At 46.2% G+C, this 17,346-nt stretch overlaps 1 protein-coding gene across 7 annotated transcripts in view; it reads left to right on the top strand.

Moving 5' to 3' along the window:
- The window catches only part of LOC146188341 (uncharacterized), a 142,735-nt gene extending 133,349 nt beyond the window's left edge, over positions 1-9,386 (top strand). For 6 of the 7 annotated variants that reach the window (XM_084603731.1, XM_084603734.1, XM_084603732.1 and 3 more), the window contains 2 exons: positions 4,439-4,534; positions 9,119-9,386. In XM_084603731.1, the coding sequence (XP_084459857.1) occupies positions 4,439-4,534; positions 9,119-9,261 (239 nt within the window). In that variant the 3' untranslated portion in view covers positions 9,262-9,386. Of the gene's footprint in view, positions 1-4,438; positions 4,535-6,209; positions 6,285-9,118 lie in introns of those variants that run through there. The other variant, XM_084603736.1, reaches the window with a different exon arrangement.
- The last annotated feature ends 7,960 nt before the right edge of the window (positions 9,387-17,346 follow it).

Here is a 17,346-nt window from a genome sequence, read left to right as displayed (position 1 = left end):
GGATACAGGTGCTGCCGTTTCCGTAATTAGAGATGCCCTTCGCTGGAAAATTCGCAAGGTCACGACGCCGCTTTTTGCCGTTTCGCTTCGTACGGCCAGTTCAGAGCGCATCACCCCTGTGGCAGCGTGCATGGTACGAGTTTGCATCAAACACATTACGTATCTCTTCGAGATGGTGGTGCTTTACGCCTGCTCCCACGACATCATCCTCGGCTACGACTTTCTGTCGACTCAAAGTGCTGTGATTGATTGTGCCCGTGCTGAAGTTCAGCTTTCCCCTGTGTGTAATGTTTGCCTGTGTGACCCGCCTGTGCGCCCTGCTAAAGACCTTCTAGCTGCAGACACCGACATTCCTCCCTTTTCTTCTGTTCTCGTTCCCCTTATTTCGACATCTGCCCTCCCTAGTCCTGTTCTCCTTACGGCGAAACACGCCTCCGCCCACCATAACCACCTCCTTCTTCCTTTCGCCGTTATAACGATTTCTGATGGCAGCTGTGTCATCTATGCTTCAAACCCTTTTTCCTGTCCGACGGTTGTTCTTCGCGGGGAGTGCCTCGGCTACATTGCAGAACTGGACCCTGATCGCACATACATTATCTCCGAACCTGGAGTTTTTCCTCACGTCACTGCCCTGACGTCTTGTGCTGCTACGAGTGATGATCTTTCTGTCGACGCCCTTCATCGAGCTATCACGACCGACCTTCCGTCCGCCCAACGGGACCAAATAGTCGCCCTCCTTCAGCGCTTCAGTGCATCTTTTGACGTGTCCCAGCCTTCCATGTGCCGCGCCTTAACCGTTTCTCATGCAATCGACACTGGTCCTCATGCTCCCCTACGGCAGCAACCATATCGCGTGTAGCCCAGTGAACGCCGCGTCATTCGTGACAATGTCGCCAATATGCTTCAATGGGGCATCATACGACCATCTCATAGCCGTTGGGCCTCCCCCGTAGTGTTGGTGACGAAGAAAGATGGCACAATCCGCTTCTGTGCGGACTACCGGCGTCTGAATAAGATAACTCGCAAAAATGTTTACCCTCTACCACGAGTTGACGACGCGCTAGATTGTTTGCAAGGCGCGGAGTTCTTTTCGTCGCTAGATTTAAGGTCTGGCTATTGGCACGTACCAATGGCTTCCGCTGACCGCCCGAAAACAGCCTTCATCCCTCCCGATGGCTTGTATTAATTCAATGTGATGCCGTTCGGACTGTGCAACGCCCCCGCCACCTTCGAGAGAATGATGGATAACATTCTGAGTGGGCTCAAATGGGAAACGTGTCTTTGTTATCTAGATGACATTGCCGTTTTCTGGAAAGATTTCCCTTCCCACCTTCTGCGCCTTCAGCGTGTCCTTACGTGCCTTACTGAAGCCGGCCTACAGCTCAACTTGAAGAAATGTCACTTTGCCGCTACCAAGCTCACAATACTTGGTCATGTCATATCCAAGGATGGCGTTCTACCGGATCCTACCAAATTTCGTGCTGTTGCAGACTTCCCGAAGCCCAAAACCTTGAAAGAACTTCGCAGTTTTGTCAGTCTATGTCCGTATTTTCGCCGTTTTATACGCAACTTCGCCAGTATCATCGCCCCTTTAACGCAGCTTCTCGCCGGAGGCCCGAACCTCTCCTCTTGGTCACCAGCCTGTGATGCTGCGTTCAGTACGCTACGCCGTCTACTGGTCTCTCCCCCTACACTTCGCCATTTTGATCCTGCCTGCTCGACCGAAATACACACTGATGCAAGCGGCGTAGGTCTGGGCGCTGTTCTTGCTCAACGGAAACCTAGATATTCCGAGTATGTCGTCGCGTACGCTAGTCGTACCCTCACGAAAGCGCAGTCGAACTATTCTGTGCCCATCATATGGGCCATTACCAAGTTTCATCCTTATATTTACGGTCGCCTATTTTACGTTTTTACCGACCACCACGCGCTCTCTTGGTTCTCCTCCCTCAAAGACCCCTCCGGCCGCCTCGCCCGCTGGGCGTTACGGCTTCAGGAGTACGAGATCCACGTCATCTATCAATCTGGACGCAAGCACAACGACGCTGATGCCCTTTCCCGTTCACCGCTTCCTAACGACTCGACGGCTGGCTTCGTTTGTGCCTACGATATGTCGCCGCTCAACATTACCAACATGAAATCTGAGCAGCAGAAGGATCCATGGATATCCTCCCTCTTAACATTCCTGTCTACGCCCGCAGAGCTGTCTTCGTCATGTGCACTTCGTCGTCAGGCCCACCACCTCGCCACTCGTTATGGACTGTTATACCGCCGCAGTTACCATCCTACAGGGCAAAAGTGGCTTCTCGTGATTCCGCGACATCTCCGTGCTGAAATCTGCGCCTCTTTCCACGCCGATCCCCAATGCGGCCATGCAGGTGTCATGAAAACCTATTCTCGACTGCGTATGAGATAATACTGGCGCGGCATGTACCGCTTCATTCGTCAATACATCCGATCCTGTAACGCCTGCCAATATCGCAAGAATCCACCCCTTCAGCCCGCTGCTCCGTTGGAGCCCGTTGCAGCCATTGCCGGAGCCAATGGCTCCGTTGCAGCCATTGCCTTGCCCCAGCCGCCCTTTTGACCGTGTCGGTATCGATCTATATGGCCCGCTTCCGTCCACTTCGGCTAACAACCGCTGGGTCATAGTAGCCGTGGACCACCTTACCCGTTACATGGAAACATCGACCTTGCAGTCTGCCACCGCACGGAATGTTGCTTCGTTCATTCTGACTCGCCTCGTTCTTCGTCACGGCGCACCGAAAGAATTGATCAGTGACCGCGGACGTGCGTTTCTTTCCGACACTGTCGAAGCCCTCCTCACACAGTGCCAGATCATTCACCGGAGCACCACCGCGAATCACCCCCAAACGAACGGCATGACTGAGCGATTTAATCACACTCTTAGTGACATGCTAGCCATGTACGTTGATAGCGCTCACTCTAATTGGGACCAAGTGCTGCCTTTCGTAACGTATGCCTACAATACGGCTACGCAGACTACGACTGGGTTCTCCCCGTCTTTCTTTTATATGGTCGTGAACAAACGTCCACCATGGATACTATCCTGCCCTACCACACCGACGCTTCAGAAGCCACTCTACTATCTGAAGCGCACACATTTGCCGAAGAATGCCGACAACTGGCGCGCTCCGTCACAACGGAGAACCAGGCTCAACAAAAGCATAACCGGGACCCTACAAATCAAGCGCCTTCATATCTCTCAGGTGCCCTCGTTTGGCTCTGGGTGCCTTCCTCTGCACCCGGCCTCTCATGCAAACTCCTATCGCGCTATAATAGACCTTACCGTATTCTCGAACAATCTTCTCCCGCCAATTACTTAGTAGAGCCCTTGAACCCATGTCCAGATCATCGCCGCCGCGGCCGGGAAACTGTACATGTCGACCGCCTCAAGCCGTATTATGATCCCTCTACCCTTTCCTCACCATGAGTCGCCAGGATGGATCCTTTTCCGCAGGGGGGTATTGTAGTAATCCCGATCGCCATCAGCTCGCGCGCCAACCCGAAGAGGTAGACGAAGTGGAGCCGGAGCTTTGTGGGCACGGCACTGTTGGTTCGGACGCTACCCCCGTCGCTTTGGTTTGCGGATGTTGCCTACGGTCTTGGTGCTCCAATAAACACCTTACAAGGTTTTTGATCTGTGTTGCGATGAACTGCGAAGAGAAATAAGTAAAGCAACGTTTGTACTGCTCATTATTGCTTTGGGCTTATACGTACCAAGTGTCTATTTTCGAAAAAGGTCGTAAGTATTCCAGATTGATCAATTTATCTTCTTTTTTTGCTAAATGCCGCAGCAAAGGATACATAGTGCGCATGAAAGTGGATAGGAACTAAACCTCCCTTGCTGTCGGTATGCAAGGTTTTAAGCTTGCACTTCGACAGGCGTACGAAATATTTAATATATTAGGAGCATGTTATGATCGATAGGATACATATTCAATCTCAAATATAATATCAACTTAGATGTTCCTCAAATTTTCTCTTTGCTTACTCCAAAAAATGGATGGGGGATCGAATCCCGGCCTCGGCGGCCGCTTTTCGATGGAGGCGAAAAGCAAGGCGCCCGTGTGCTGTGCGATGTCAGTGCACGTTAAAGAACCCCAGGTGGTCGAAATTTCCGGAGTCCTCCACTACGGCGTCTCTCATAGCCCGAGTTGCTTTGGGACGTTAAACCCCAGAAACCAACCAACACACCAGATGTGAAGGTAAATGTCTGTTTCAAGTCTACATAAATATTGCCATATTAGTTTATCAAAAATGTGCAAAAAAGAATAAAATCTACGCTATGCTGCTGCCTTTCTGAATTTCATGTGTATTATTCAATATTGTATTTACATCGTGTATAGTAGTGTTTAGTTTTTTGTTGCTTCATTTCTTTATACAAAATCACTGTATATACTTATTCATTTTGCAGACACAACCACCGGACGGATGTTGTTAAGCAAAGTCTACACAGTTATTTTAGCTAGAGAAACATGTTTCGTGCTGGCATTCCTGGAGGCAAATGGAGGTGAGAACTAATATTCCCGATCACTTTCAACAAAGCCTGCTATAATGAAGCGCTAGTCAGCTTTATGACAAAACTATTTACGGTAGATTCTTGCTGCAAAGCGTTTGCTCAAAACCTGTCACTGGAGAACGTTACGCCGCGTCAGGCTTTCAGAGTGATTTTTGAATTTTAATATTGAAAAAATACATTCCGCAGTTCTGAGGACATGATGGTTCCTAATATTTGGAGACTTTAGTGCTACTAGCTACACGAAGCGACGGATGAAGCACAAAATAACGGCTTGAGGGGCTAGTTGGTGCTGCATCTTATTCAGAAATGTGGCGCAACAAACACAAACACAAGAGAAGATACACAACACAACGCGCGTGTGTTGTATATCTTCTCTTGTGTTTGTGTTTGTTGCGCCACATTTCTGAATAAGATGAAGCACAACACTGTACAATTTCGTGTCGCATTGTTTAATCTGTAAATTTGTGTTGCTAGTAGCTTAAAAACCTCCATATATGATTAACTGGTCCCTGTGTTACCATGGTTCCTAATTCACGGCCGTATACTCCTTGAAATGATTTTTCCTAGCCGCTAATTGCGTCGAATGGCAGAATCTCGCGTACTACAACGAAATTTACAGTGCAATTATAGAAACAATTAGGTTCCGACAACTTATCATATAAATATTTAAGCGATTCATAAAAGGTTTTGCTTCTTATGGCCACAGAAACCTAGCCATGCGCTTTGTGAGAAGTTTGGTTTGGCGTCATTTTCTATCGAACCGGCAATGTTTCTTTCGTAAAAGACATAATTCTTTAAACTTGATACGCAATCGATTACGTGTTTATTACTGACACTTCACGATAGCACGCATATTTCCTTATGTTTACCCGAGGTAGTTTTGTCCGCATTTATTCACTTATCAATTTTGCGCGTCTACAGTGGTTAACTCGAGGCACTGCAGATGAAGTTATGTGATGTTAGGAAGATAGTGCGAGACCGGAACGCGTGGCGTGATATGGTCCATAGGGTCACGAAGACTCGGACATGACTGAACGAATGCACTGACTGAACGGAACTGTGGCTAACTAGGTAGAAACATATCTACTTATGCTATCGCTGTTCACATAACTTCATGGTAAAGAAACATTCTTCCGACCCTTCAACTTGAACAGCTAATATTAGCATGCTAAAATAAGTACATCAAAATGATTGTTTTGTGAGAGAAAGCGTGTGTAATCAATTCTGTAGTTCAGAACTTCATCTGAAAGCCAATACAAAGACAACTTTAGCACCCAATTTGTGCTAATTAGTTCACTGAAAAGCACAGCCCCGGATTGTCTAGAAGAAAATAAGCCATGATAGCTTGCATTAGAAGTAATTTCTGTAAATGAAAACTGCAAGAACATTGACCGCTGTGTACAGAGCTTAGTCCAGTCCACACGCTTTTATGAGCCTCAACTTAAATTTTAGAAATTGAAAACTATAGTGAAATTGGCTGAGAAATGAAATTATTTCCGACTATTATTTCCACAAACAGGTTGAACAATGTTATATAACGTTTACATAAATAATAGGTTTGAGCTAGACAGAAGCAACACGAAATTCTCTTATGGGAGAGAGAAAGAATAAATTTTATTTATATTGTTATAACAATATAAAGTAATCACGCTGGTGGTTCACCCAGGTACGGGAAACTATTGGTGAATACGGCCCTCCTGGCCTGACCGATCATATTTTAAAGGAAATGTTTGTAATGGGCGTACATGTGTGTCGGGTAAGCTTTTATGCCTTGAAAACGATTTACCATGCCAGCGCCCCATAAAAACAGAGTGCTTGCGACGTTGGAAGAAAATAGCACAAATTTGTATGACTGCCACATACATAAAACAGCTAGGCGTTTGTTGTTTTTACGTGTAGAAATGTCAGAATACTGGTATATTGCCATCAATCTATCTTGCGAACAAAATTCGCGCTAATGAAACATCTATTAGAAGACGGCCTTTTCATCAGCTAGAAAGATTTCCAAAGGAACAAGACTTCGACGATTGCAGCGTAGCATGCGCAAATGGCTTTCATTACTGGTAGCATCATCTGTCACAATGAACAGGTAATAGGCAAATGAGCATCAAACTTAGAGAAACGTGAAGAATATGCAATTGTGAAAAAAAAATGAGCTTAGCACGCGCAAAAATAAAGAAAATAAGTCAACCGTAAGTTTAAGCAGATGTGTCCATTCCAGTTCATCATGAATATATTATGTGAAGTCCGCATGACTAGTGAATATTTATATGCTGCAAAAGTCTGCGAAGATAACATTTCCAGAAATTTTAATTAGAAGGAAAAAGTCATCAACTGTAGTCTAGCGAATAAGCAAGATAATATTGAATAATAGTGGCATTATATCAGCTCATGTATCTAACCTGACAACCACACTTACGGAAAAAGGTAATAACAGCGAGTTGCCTGTGCCCGCCTGCATACATGTTATGGGCGAATTTATCGGATCACTCCTATTTTTTTACCTTTGAAGAGTGCAACGAATCGCTAATATATCAAATATTATACACAAAAATGCTAAAGATTTAAAATTAAAACTCTGCGTTCTGTGCAAAAGACACAGTGAGAATAGAAAGATTGAATCTTCTTGTAAACAAAATAACACACGGCCTCCGAAATCACACGAGTCGTAAACAACCTAGGTTTAACAAAATACAAATCATATCGGCAAAATATTGCAAACCAAGACGTGGTTGCTGGACAGTGGCATTTGCTGTACTAATATCGCTTATTTCTATAAGTGTTGGAAGATTGCACTGAGAAATGCATTTTGTCTACTCATGTCACCAAGCTAAGTCGTGGCAAATTTGGGAATTATAAAATGCAGAATAAAACAAAACAACGTGTGCAATCATTCAACTAGATCAGTGCCAGTGGACAACAAGTTGCAGTTTCTATATTTAAATACAAAAATTTGTGAATGGGAAATGTGTTGGAAGTCCTTTCCCTGGACTAAAAAAAACCTACTTCTATATGGTTAAGCCCATTCAAAGACTGTTAGAAGAGCGATAGCTTGTCTTTGTTTGGAGTCAGCCCTGTTAAAATTATGTGAACATATGGCTGAGTATAGCTTCAATAACCAATTACAAAGGCTTCAGGTGGCCCGTTTCCCGGTCACGATTATTTGTGGGGTGGCAGAGACTCTGCTTTAGAAAATGACAGGAAAAAGGTTTGCAGATAAGTTGAGAAATAAACGCCCACAAATATTATATTCATATTCATAGAGTGGCGCACTGCCTGAAAAAGGTGGCAGGCAGGTATGAGGTGTCCGCTGTATTTTCTGTGCCAAAAACACTGGGTGGTTTGTGTGCAATGATAGGGAGGAGAAAGAAAGCATATTGCGATAAGAAGCATGTAAAAAGTTTTGTTGGATGTGTGATGGGAGTGACTTACGAAACTCCACTGACATGCGGTAGAGTATATATAGGGCAGACTAGAAGATCTATCATTGATAGAATAAGGGAACATGAGAAGTCCATACAAAATGAGAAGGGGTCAAATGTACCCCTGCACTGTCATAAGTGCAAGTATAAGCCATTGTTTAGCAGAATTAATATTTTAGGGAAGAGTCGGGAGAAGATGGGTCCTCAACATTTTAGAGGCGTTCTGGATACAGAAGAAAGAAGACATATGTGCTAGCGAAGCCTCGCTGTATTTACGCAGGAAATAATTTACTTTCATTGAGGAATATTCTTGAGTATTGGAAGGAATTGAGTTTATCATCGGCCCTAAAGTTGTTATTCTTAGACACCTCTCATTTGGGGGGGGGGGGGGGGGTATTTTGGCCATGTTTGTCTATTGATCCTCCTTTCCACCAAGTAGATGTACTTCTCATTCTCATGTACTTCATTGCTTCGTAGGCATGCTAGGCTGGTTAGAGTTCCTTTTTTTTTGCATAGGGACTTCACAAGTGTTTTGGATGGACATGTCTTAGTGCACATGTGTGGTGGTTGTTTGCTAGTGTGTGTCTATGTGGTGGACATTGTGACTGCCCGCTTCGATAATGGTTGTGTTACACTGGGACAGTTGAGGTATTAGCTGCTGGGCGAAGAAGAGGTGTGTAGAAATGCACTTGAGTGTAGAATTTGTAACTGTCGTGCTTGGACGATGTTTGAGTTCTGCGGGGAGAAAGTGCTACTATCTCCTTGGTAAAGAGGAGCTGTGTGAAGATGTACTTCAGTGTAGAAGTAGAGTGGTGAAGAGGAAGTGTGTGTTCAGATCCATATTATAGTTGGTAGTGTGCGCCTGTGTTCGCGTTTGTTGCGCCACATTTCTGGGTACAATACACACAAGATGCACCAGAGAGACTATATACTTCTTTCGAACGGATCATGTGTCTGCTACGATTGCCTGGCCAGAAACTATTGCTGTTGTAACGGGCGGTTTTATCGCATCTAATTGTGAGTGTGTTTATTAGCATGCGGAATAATGACTAGCTGTCGTTTTGTAAAAAACGCGCGATTATGTTTTAGGCATATATGCCGATATTTGTTGACAGCCGGTTATACTCCTTCTCATAAGTTTCTCTTTGTGCAGAATATTCCTCCTGCTCTTTGTGGACTACGGCAAATAGCACAAAGGTGGACAGATTGTGTTTCTTTGCCTACAAATTAACGTGCGATGGTGCTGATATCAGAGTTTATTCAAGACAGTGCTGGACACATCCGAAACCTCGGTAGTGTTTTTGTGGTGCGGATAACGACACTGGTGCGCTATTCAGTGCTTTTTCAAGTTCGACTTCATTTAATGCTGCGCTCCCTCTCATGTTTCACGAACGAATAAATACACGTGCATAAGTACTGGAGTTTTTGCACATGTTTTTCAAATATTTTCTCCAAATACATATCAGGAATATAATGCATAGTATGCTCGCCTGCTATACCAACTAAATATTTCAGAAAAACAAACGATAATTGAAGCTATTGTAAGTGGTAGCCTGATAGAAAATAAATTACTGCAGTCAAAAAATGGCCAACCCAATCTAAACATACAATTTCTCGATGAGGCAGCCTGTATTTTGAAGGCCAAAAGTATCTTTAACATATTTCATTGTTCCAAGTAGTTGCGATGTAAGCCAACTTCGTTTTCCAAAAATGGCTCCTCCGTTTTGCCTGTTGCGGTTGCGAATGAATCGACATTTGATCTGAGGAAATTTGTACACTCCAGCCAGTTTTTCAGTACTTCAAAGTCGACAATAAATGATAATGTCCTTTGCGGCAAATACCGAGTTGTCATGAGTAGATGAACGAAGACGTATTCAGAGGTTCATAAGTTTTCCAGCTAAGGGTCCAGCTCCAACGCGGACGTAAACCGATTTTTTCAGAAGGGTAATGAATGCAATGATGAGTTCTCAAAATGTTTTGTTTAAAGCCAAAAACTGGCAGAGGTGAAAACAGTAACTACAAATATGGTGGTAAACATATTACGTCGAACAAAATAGGCACATGGCTAATTCGATAAGTTGACCGCATTGTTGCTTAAAACATTTTAATTGGTGCTCGAAGTAGTTTGAATTGAGGTCTTACTGCATAGCAGAACTGCATATTGTCTCATGCAATCTAAAGAGTAAACACCCTTAATTTTGTGGTGCCTCTACCTTTTTGCATTGAGCAAGTGTAGCAAGCCTAATGGCTGAATAAATAAAGACATATGTGGAGCTAATCGATTTATTTGTAACTCCTAGCCCGAAAAACTTGTAATAAAAACCTTAACATTGATTTGGCTTCGTTTTAAGAATAGGAAGGATTAGCGCTGTGAAACTACATTGTCGCCTCTCCTTACTGTCCATCAATACCAGCGTGTTCAAATTAGTCAGGCAACAAGTTGCCTTATTACTTATCGAAGTTCTTCACTAAACCATAACAAGGTGAGTACAGTTTAAAAGCACCAGGGTTATTGGTAGGGGCGGGCTCAGCCGGCCTTCGTGAAAAATTTAGCTACCTCGTAAACGCCAACATTACTCGACTTGAGGAGACAACAAACAACGAGTAACGGGTTTTAAAACTTACGACCATTTTTTTCTGTACAGACCTGCCACGCTGAATCAACCCCGTGACTTGCCCGAACCCTCTATCAGCAGTCAAAAGTCGAGGTACTGATGTAGCATCATCTTGTATAGCAATATTCTGAGCATTTTTTTGTGCCCTCATTACGAACCTATGACATGTAAAGGCTGTCTTATCTATAAAATGATTTCGCGAAAAAAAGCAGCAAAACTTGATTTGAATGCGAAGCCTGCCCATGTACCTATACCTTGTTATCTATTAGAGCAGAATCGTCATAATCGCATAATCGCCATAAATTATACCCCAATTTGAGAGGCTAACACGGTCTGTGAACATTTTCTCTGTGCACATTTTAGGGAAACTTGCATAGATTTTTGCAGACGTTTTTGGGAATTATAGAACTATTAATGTTTGTGTACTAATGACAACAATCCGTTGTCTTCGGCGCAGACCAAGACATATACAAAAACGAAGATACGCTTTCTTAAGTTCAATAACCGCAGCGGTGTTGCAGTGGTTAGGGAGCTCTATAGCTGTATCCAAGTATGCGGGAAATAAACCCACCCACGAATGCTGCTTCTTGATGGAGGGCAAAAGCTAGGCATTTGTGAGCTTGGGGATACCAGCTAACGGTGAAGAACCGTGGGTGGAAGAACTTTGTAATGTCCTCCACTGCAGCTCGTTTCGTAGTTCAATCGCTTTGGGACAGTAGACCGCGTAAAGTAAACCATAAACCAAACCCTGTCAATAACAATACATAGTCTCACTTATTTTCTCCTTCTGAGAAGAATGCTACGATAGTACACAATAACAATCATTGATTACAGGTGGCAACGAAACGAGACTAATTGGAAATAATACATGGAATGCACCTATTAGCCGCTATATAAAGCAATACAGATTGAATGTTGATCTACTTCGCCCCCTTTAAATTTTCAAAGATGCAAAAAGATGCCATTTCATGAAGCATTAGATCTGCATGACCAAATGCCACTATAAACCTCGCTGCGGCTTGACTCAGCTAATCCTAATTATACACTCGAGAGCTTTGATATGTCTTGATTAATCCGCGGTTAAGCAGTCGTTAGGCATTGTAGACATGCTTTGTTATGGACATCTCTAGGTCACCGCTGCGCAGATTAGCTGAGGTGAACCTCAGCTGAACCTAATTATAAAGAGCGAAATGTCGATTAAGCATGGTTAGACACAGTTTACTTTCAGTTCGTATTTTACTGGGGAAGTGTTGGTCAATCTATTTCTGAAGACTGGTTAAAGTTTGGCGGTTGTGCTCATTAAAGCAAAGACTCCTGTGATAGGTAGTAGTTCTGCACAACGTCCAAAATATGTAGGGTACACCAAGCGGGAAATTGCGGACCACCAGGTTTAAATCAATGTTTTGCCTACTGTCCGTGAAGGTGATCCTCTGTAATCGTAGATTTCTCTACTAGTCTTGCAAGTTTTATTTTACGGTCATTAGCTAGTGCTCGTTCTCTGCGGCCGGCATCCTCAAGGTGGTAAGGTACAACCTAGGGTCTTCTATTTCCAGCTCAAGACTAGTACTTGCAACCTAGTTCTTTTAGTACTTTTAGTAGTAGTAGTAGACTAGTACTTTTTGACTAGTTCTGCGACGCATATAGCAGCGCTCAAGCTTATATCTGTCGAACGGAGAGTCAGGTGGTACTGCACAATTCCATACAAAGCGAGCATGCCGCGACGAGCTAGCAGCGTGTCCCGTGATTACCTACACCTGCCGAGTGAGCGAATCATGCGCCGAGACAGAGAAGTTTTACATGCTTACCAAGCAAGCGAGTCACGTGGCAAGCCAGCGGCGGTTAGGCGCATCTTCCTAACTAATTGAATCTTGTCCACGCCAGGGCTCGGGCTATCATTTTTACATGCGCCAACAGACAGCTCTAGCCGCCACTTTATGCCATTTTCTTTTTTTGTCATAGCTTGCTATGTCTTACACATGTATATTGTGAAGGGAAACTTACACAGCGGTAAACGCCAGATAACTCTCAGAAACACACACCACCAGCACGAACCCAGCTCAGCCTGAGCCTCGTCTTCTTCACAACACCACACCAGTGCGTCGTCGTCATCTAGATATTGCGCATCGTAACAGGTTTTCCCGCGCGGGAGAAGCATCGTCCCGGTGCTACCTACACAGGAGGACTTGAATGGTAGGGTTTCAGATGACGTGCACGATTTCTGGATGAGGGGTTGTGGAAGGATACTTGGGCTGTAGAGGGGCGATCTCATAGCTGTCATCGGTGACTTGTCGCAGGACGCAGTAAGGGCCCACGTAACGAGGCAGAAGTTTCTCTCACATCCCCACACTGCGGGCCGGAAGCCAAAGAAGCACGAGGGAACCAGGAGGGTAGTGGACGTCTCGGTGACGTAGGTCATAACGACGCTTTTGTGACACTGAGACACACCAAGCCGGTCTCGAGTAATGTGGCAAGCGGCATTAACGCGGGCGATGGCGTCCAAAGCGTAACTACAGGAAGAGTCGTCAAGAGGCAGCAAGGTGTCTAAGGGGAGTAAAGGGTCGCGGCCGAAAAGTAGATAAAAGGAAGAGTATTCGGCGGTAGCATGGCGTGAGGAGTTATAGGCGAACGTGATGAAAGGAAAGGAGAGGTCCCAGTCATAATGGTGATCGGACACATGCATAGATAGCACGCCGGTCAGTGTGCGATTAAGGCGCTCAGTAAGACCGTTCGTTTGCGGATCGTAGGCCGTGGTGAATCGGTGACGAGTAGCGAATGAACGCAAAGGTCATGAACCACTTTAGAAAGGAAACGGCGGCCACGATCTGTGAGCAGTTGACGCGGAGCGCCATGAATCAAGATTACGTCATGCAAAAGAAAGTCAGCAACGTCGGAGGCGCAGCTGGTGGGGATTGCCCTGGCTACAGCATATCGGGTAGTATAATCAGTCGCCAAAGCAATTCATTTGTTTCCAGAATTCGACCTAGGAAAAGGCCCAATAAGATCGAGGCCCACACGAGAAACAGTTCAGCCGGCACTGAGATTGGTTGCAGCGGCCCCCTATGTTGAAACGAGGGTGTCTTATGGTGCTGACATAGCTCACAAGCAGCGACGTAGCGACGGACAGAGCGGTAGAGACCAGGCCAGAAAAATTGTCGTCGCACACGGTCGTACGTGCGTGATACTCCCAAGTGTCCTGCTGTAGGGGCGTCGTGAAGTTGGGCGAGGACAGTAGAGCGCAGGTGAGCCGAAACAACCAGTAAAAGGTCCGCGCCATCTAGACGCATATTGCATCTGTATAATGTCTCGTTATAGAGCACAAACATGCTGGCGAAAGAATCGGGGTTGTTGCGCAGCTGGTCTATATTTGGTTGCAGGGCGGGATCCCGATGCTGTTCGGAGGCCATATTTATATATTCCGATATGGACAAAACGTAGTCGTCAGCACTATGGTCGGACAAATCGGGACGATCTACGGGATGACGGGACAAGCAGTCAGCGTCTTGGTGTAAGTGGCCGGACTTGTATACCACAGTAAATTTGTACTCTTGTATTCGCAAGGCTCAGCGACCTAAACGGCCAGTGGTGTCCCTAAGTGAGGACAGCCAACACAAAGCATGATCGTCTGTCACCACACAGAAGGACCGCCCAAAGAAATAAGGGCGGAATTTGGTCAGCGCCTAAACAAGTGCAAGGCATTCCCGCTCTGTAATTGAATAATTGTGCTCAGAGGACGAAAGCAGGCAGCTCGCATAAGCAATGACGCGGGAGGACGCATGCTGGGACTGGGCAAGGATAGCACCAATACCATGGCCGCTAGTGTCGGTGCGCAGCTCGGTAGGTGTAGTGCGCCAGAACAGGTGGTGTAGTGAGGGCGGAAATAAGCGTCGTGAAGGCATAGGCTTGGTCACAACCCCATGTTAAAACCACGTTTTTCTTCAGAATAGAGGTTAGCGGGCAAGCGATGTCTGCGAAGTTCCGAATGAAGCTGCGGAAGTAGGAGCAAAGGCCAAGGAAGCTTCGCACGTCTCTTGAGCTACGCGGGGTAGAGAACTCGCGCACGGCTCGACCTTTGTCAGTGTCGGGCTGCACACCATTTGCGTCAACCAAATGACCCAGGACTGTGATTTGGCGCCGACCGAAGCTGCATTTTCTGGCGTTCAGTTGAATACCTCCGCGGCGAAAAACGGCCAGGACTGTAGAAAATCGATCAACGTGGGTTGCGAACGTGGAAGAGAAAACGACGGCGTCATCTAAGTAGCATAAACATGTCCACTTGAAGCCACGGAGGAGCGAGTCCATCATGCGCTCGAATGTCGCAGGAGCGTTACAGAGTCCAAATGGCATCCCCGTGAATTGATAGAGTCCGTCGGGGGTGAGAAAAGCAGTTTTTTCGCGATCCCGTTCGTCGACAGCAATTTGCCAGTAGCCTGAACGCATGTCGATGGAAGAAAAATAGCTGGCATCATGCAAGCAGTCAAGCGCGTCGTCAATTCGCGGAAGAAGGTAAACATCTTTCTTTGTTTTTTTATTAAGGTGACGATAGTCTACTCAAAATCTCCAACTTTGGTGTTTCTTTTTCACCAATACTACAGGGGACGCCCACGGACTACAGGAAGGCTCATTAACGTTTTGGGTCAGCCTCTTGTCAACGTCTTTCTGTATAGCATGCCGCTCAGTAAGGGATACACGATAAGGCAGTCTGTGGATGCGACTGGCGTCACCTGTATTGATTCGATGGGTCACAACGGATGTTTGACCCAATGGTCGGTCCCGGAAACCAAATATATCAGCGTATGACAGCAAAAGGTCGGAGAGAGCTCTGGCTTGGTCATCTGACAGATCCCCAGATATCATGCTTGAAAAGAGGTTCAAATGTGAATAAGCTGATATATCCTGCTCCGATAGATGCTGAGGCGTTATGGCAGCTACTTCGCAGTCCGCCAAAGGAAGCAGATCAGTACGTGCGATGCCATAGGGTAAAACTTGGGTCGAGCGGCTGAAGTTATGGACGGTAAGATAGGTGCGGTTAGCAGCGACTGTCACAACAGTATGAGGGAGTATGATGTTGCGACGCAGAACAGCGCCAGTATACCGCTGGACGCCATGGTTCCTCGAGCCCTCATCGGGAAAACTAGCTCCGGCGACCTTTGGGGGTGAGGCCGCCGCACACCGATTCGCCGTAAAGCTTCCACCGCCGCACCACTCGATTCGCCCCGACGTCGAACGCCGAATCCTTAGCGGGCGGCTTACAAGGACACTGAAAAAGGTGATGACGACATGGAACGGACCAGACATACGTACGGCAGGCGGACATGTGGTTGCACCACTGGGTATGTGTACAGCCCGGGTTACGGTGCGAGGCTGCACATTTCTTGCGACTTTTCTTGTTCTACGCGAATGCTCTCGTGATGTTATTCTTTGCATCGACTTCCTTCGTGAGCACGGTGCCACTATAGATCTACCGAACCGCTTGGTGACGTTTTCCGCCAAACTGGCCACTGAAAAGCATGAGTACTGCGGGTCCCAGTCCACGCTGCGAGTCGCCGATGATAGCCTCACGTGCCACCACGCGCCAGCATCCTCGGCAGAGTTACTTGTGACGAGCCACATCACGGCCTCCGGGTTGTTGAGCCTAATGTCTCCCTCTCACTCGCCTTGGGAGTTTCTGTGACAAGAGGTCTTTGTTTCCTTCGTGGAAGAGAGACGGAGGTACTTCTCACCAATTTCTCCAATGAACATCGACATCTGTTCCGTGGCGCTGTCATTGCTTACGTCGACCATCTGCACGAAGTCGCCGAATGTTTTGCTTCAGAGGAAGCTACGCCTAGCACTGAACCGGATGATGCCGTACACGCTGTCGACATCAATTCTAGCCTTTCCTCCGTTGAAAAGAGGCAACTCCAAGATGTACTGCTGGAGTTTCGTGTGTTCTTCACGTCTTCATCTAAAGTGCAGCAAACGTCGGTCATTAAACACCGGATTATCACGCATGAAGGCACTCGACCCATCCATCAGCAACCCTGTCGTGTGTCGGGAGAGAGACGCTATCCAACAGCAAGTCAAGGAGATGCATGCCGATGGCGTCATTCAACTTTCAAGCAGCCTATGGTCCTCGCCTGTAGTCCTCGTTAAAAAGAAAGACGGAACACTTCGTTTCTGCGTTGACTATCGGAAACTTAACAGTATGGCAAAGAAGGATGTCTATCAGCTGCCACGGATTGATGACTCTCTCGACCGACTTCGCCGAGCCAAGTACTTCTCCTCCATTGACCTCAGGAGTGGTTATTGGCAAATTGAAGTTGATGACAGGGACCGTGAAAAAACTGCCGTCGTAACACCAAATGGGCTCTATGAATTCCGCGTCCTCCCATTCGGGCTCTGCTGTGCTCCTGCCACCTTCCAGCGGATGATGGACACTGTGCTCACAGGTCTTAAGTGGCAGACGTGCCTTGTTTATCTCGACGACGTAATAATTTTTTCACCGACGCTCACGGAACACCTGCGCCGCCTGAGAAATGTTCTCGAAGCTGTCCGGTCTGCCAACTTTCTCTCAGGCCTCAAACATCTTTGACCGCTGCAAGCCTCTTTGACCGCTGCTGCCAAGCGTGTTTCAATTCCTGATGATGTTGAATGTCCGGAATGCCAGTCAGTGGTGGAATATCGAAATGGCGTTTCCTGCAGCATATGCCTCACTGTGTTCCACGTAGGAAAGTGTGCAGGCGTTTCTGAAGCAACACTGAAGTCAAAAAAAGACTATCGAAAAACT

This window comes from Amblyomma maculatum, chromosome 5 (genome assembly GCF_055883805.1).
Source record: "Amblyomma maculatum isolate TAMU_Amacu chromosome 5, ASM5588380v1, whole genome shotgun sequence".
Taxonomy (NCBI): domain Eukaryota; kingdom Metazoa; phylum Arthropoda; class Arachnida; order Ixodida; family Ixodidae; genus Amblyomma; species Amblyomma maculatum.
Note: the sequence above shows the minus strand (reverse complement) of the source record. Positions and strands in the feature narration are given on the sequence as shown.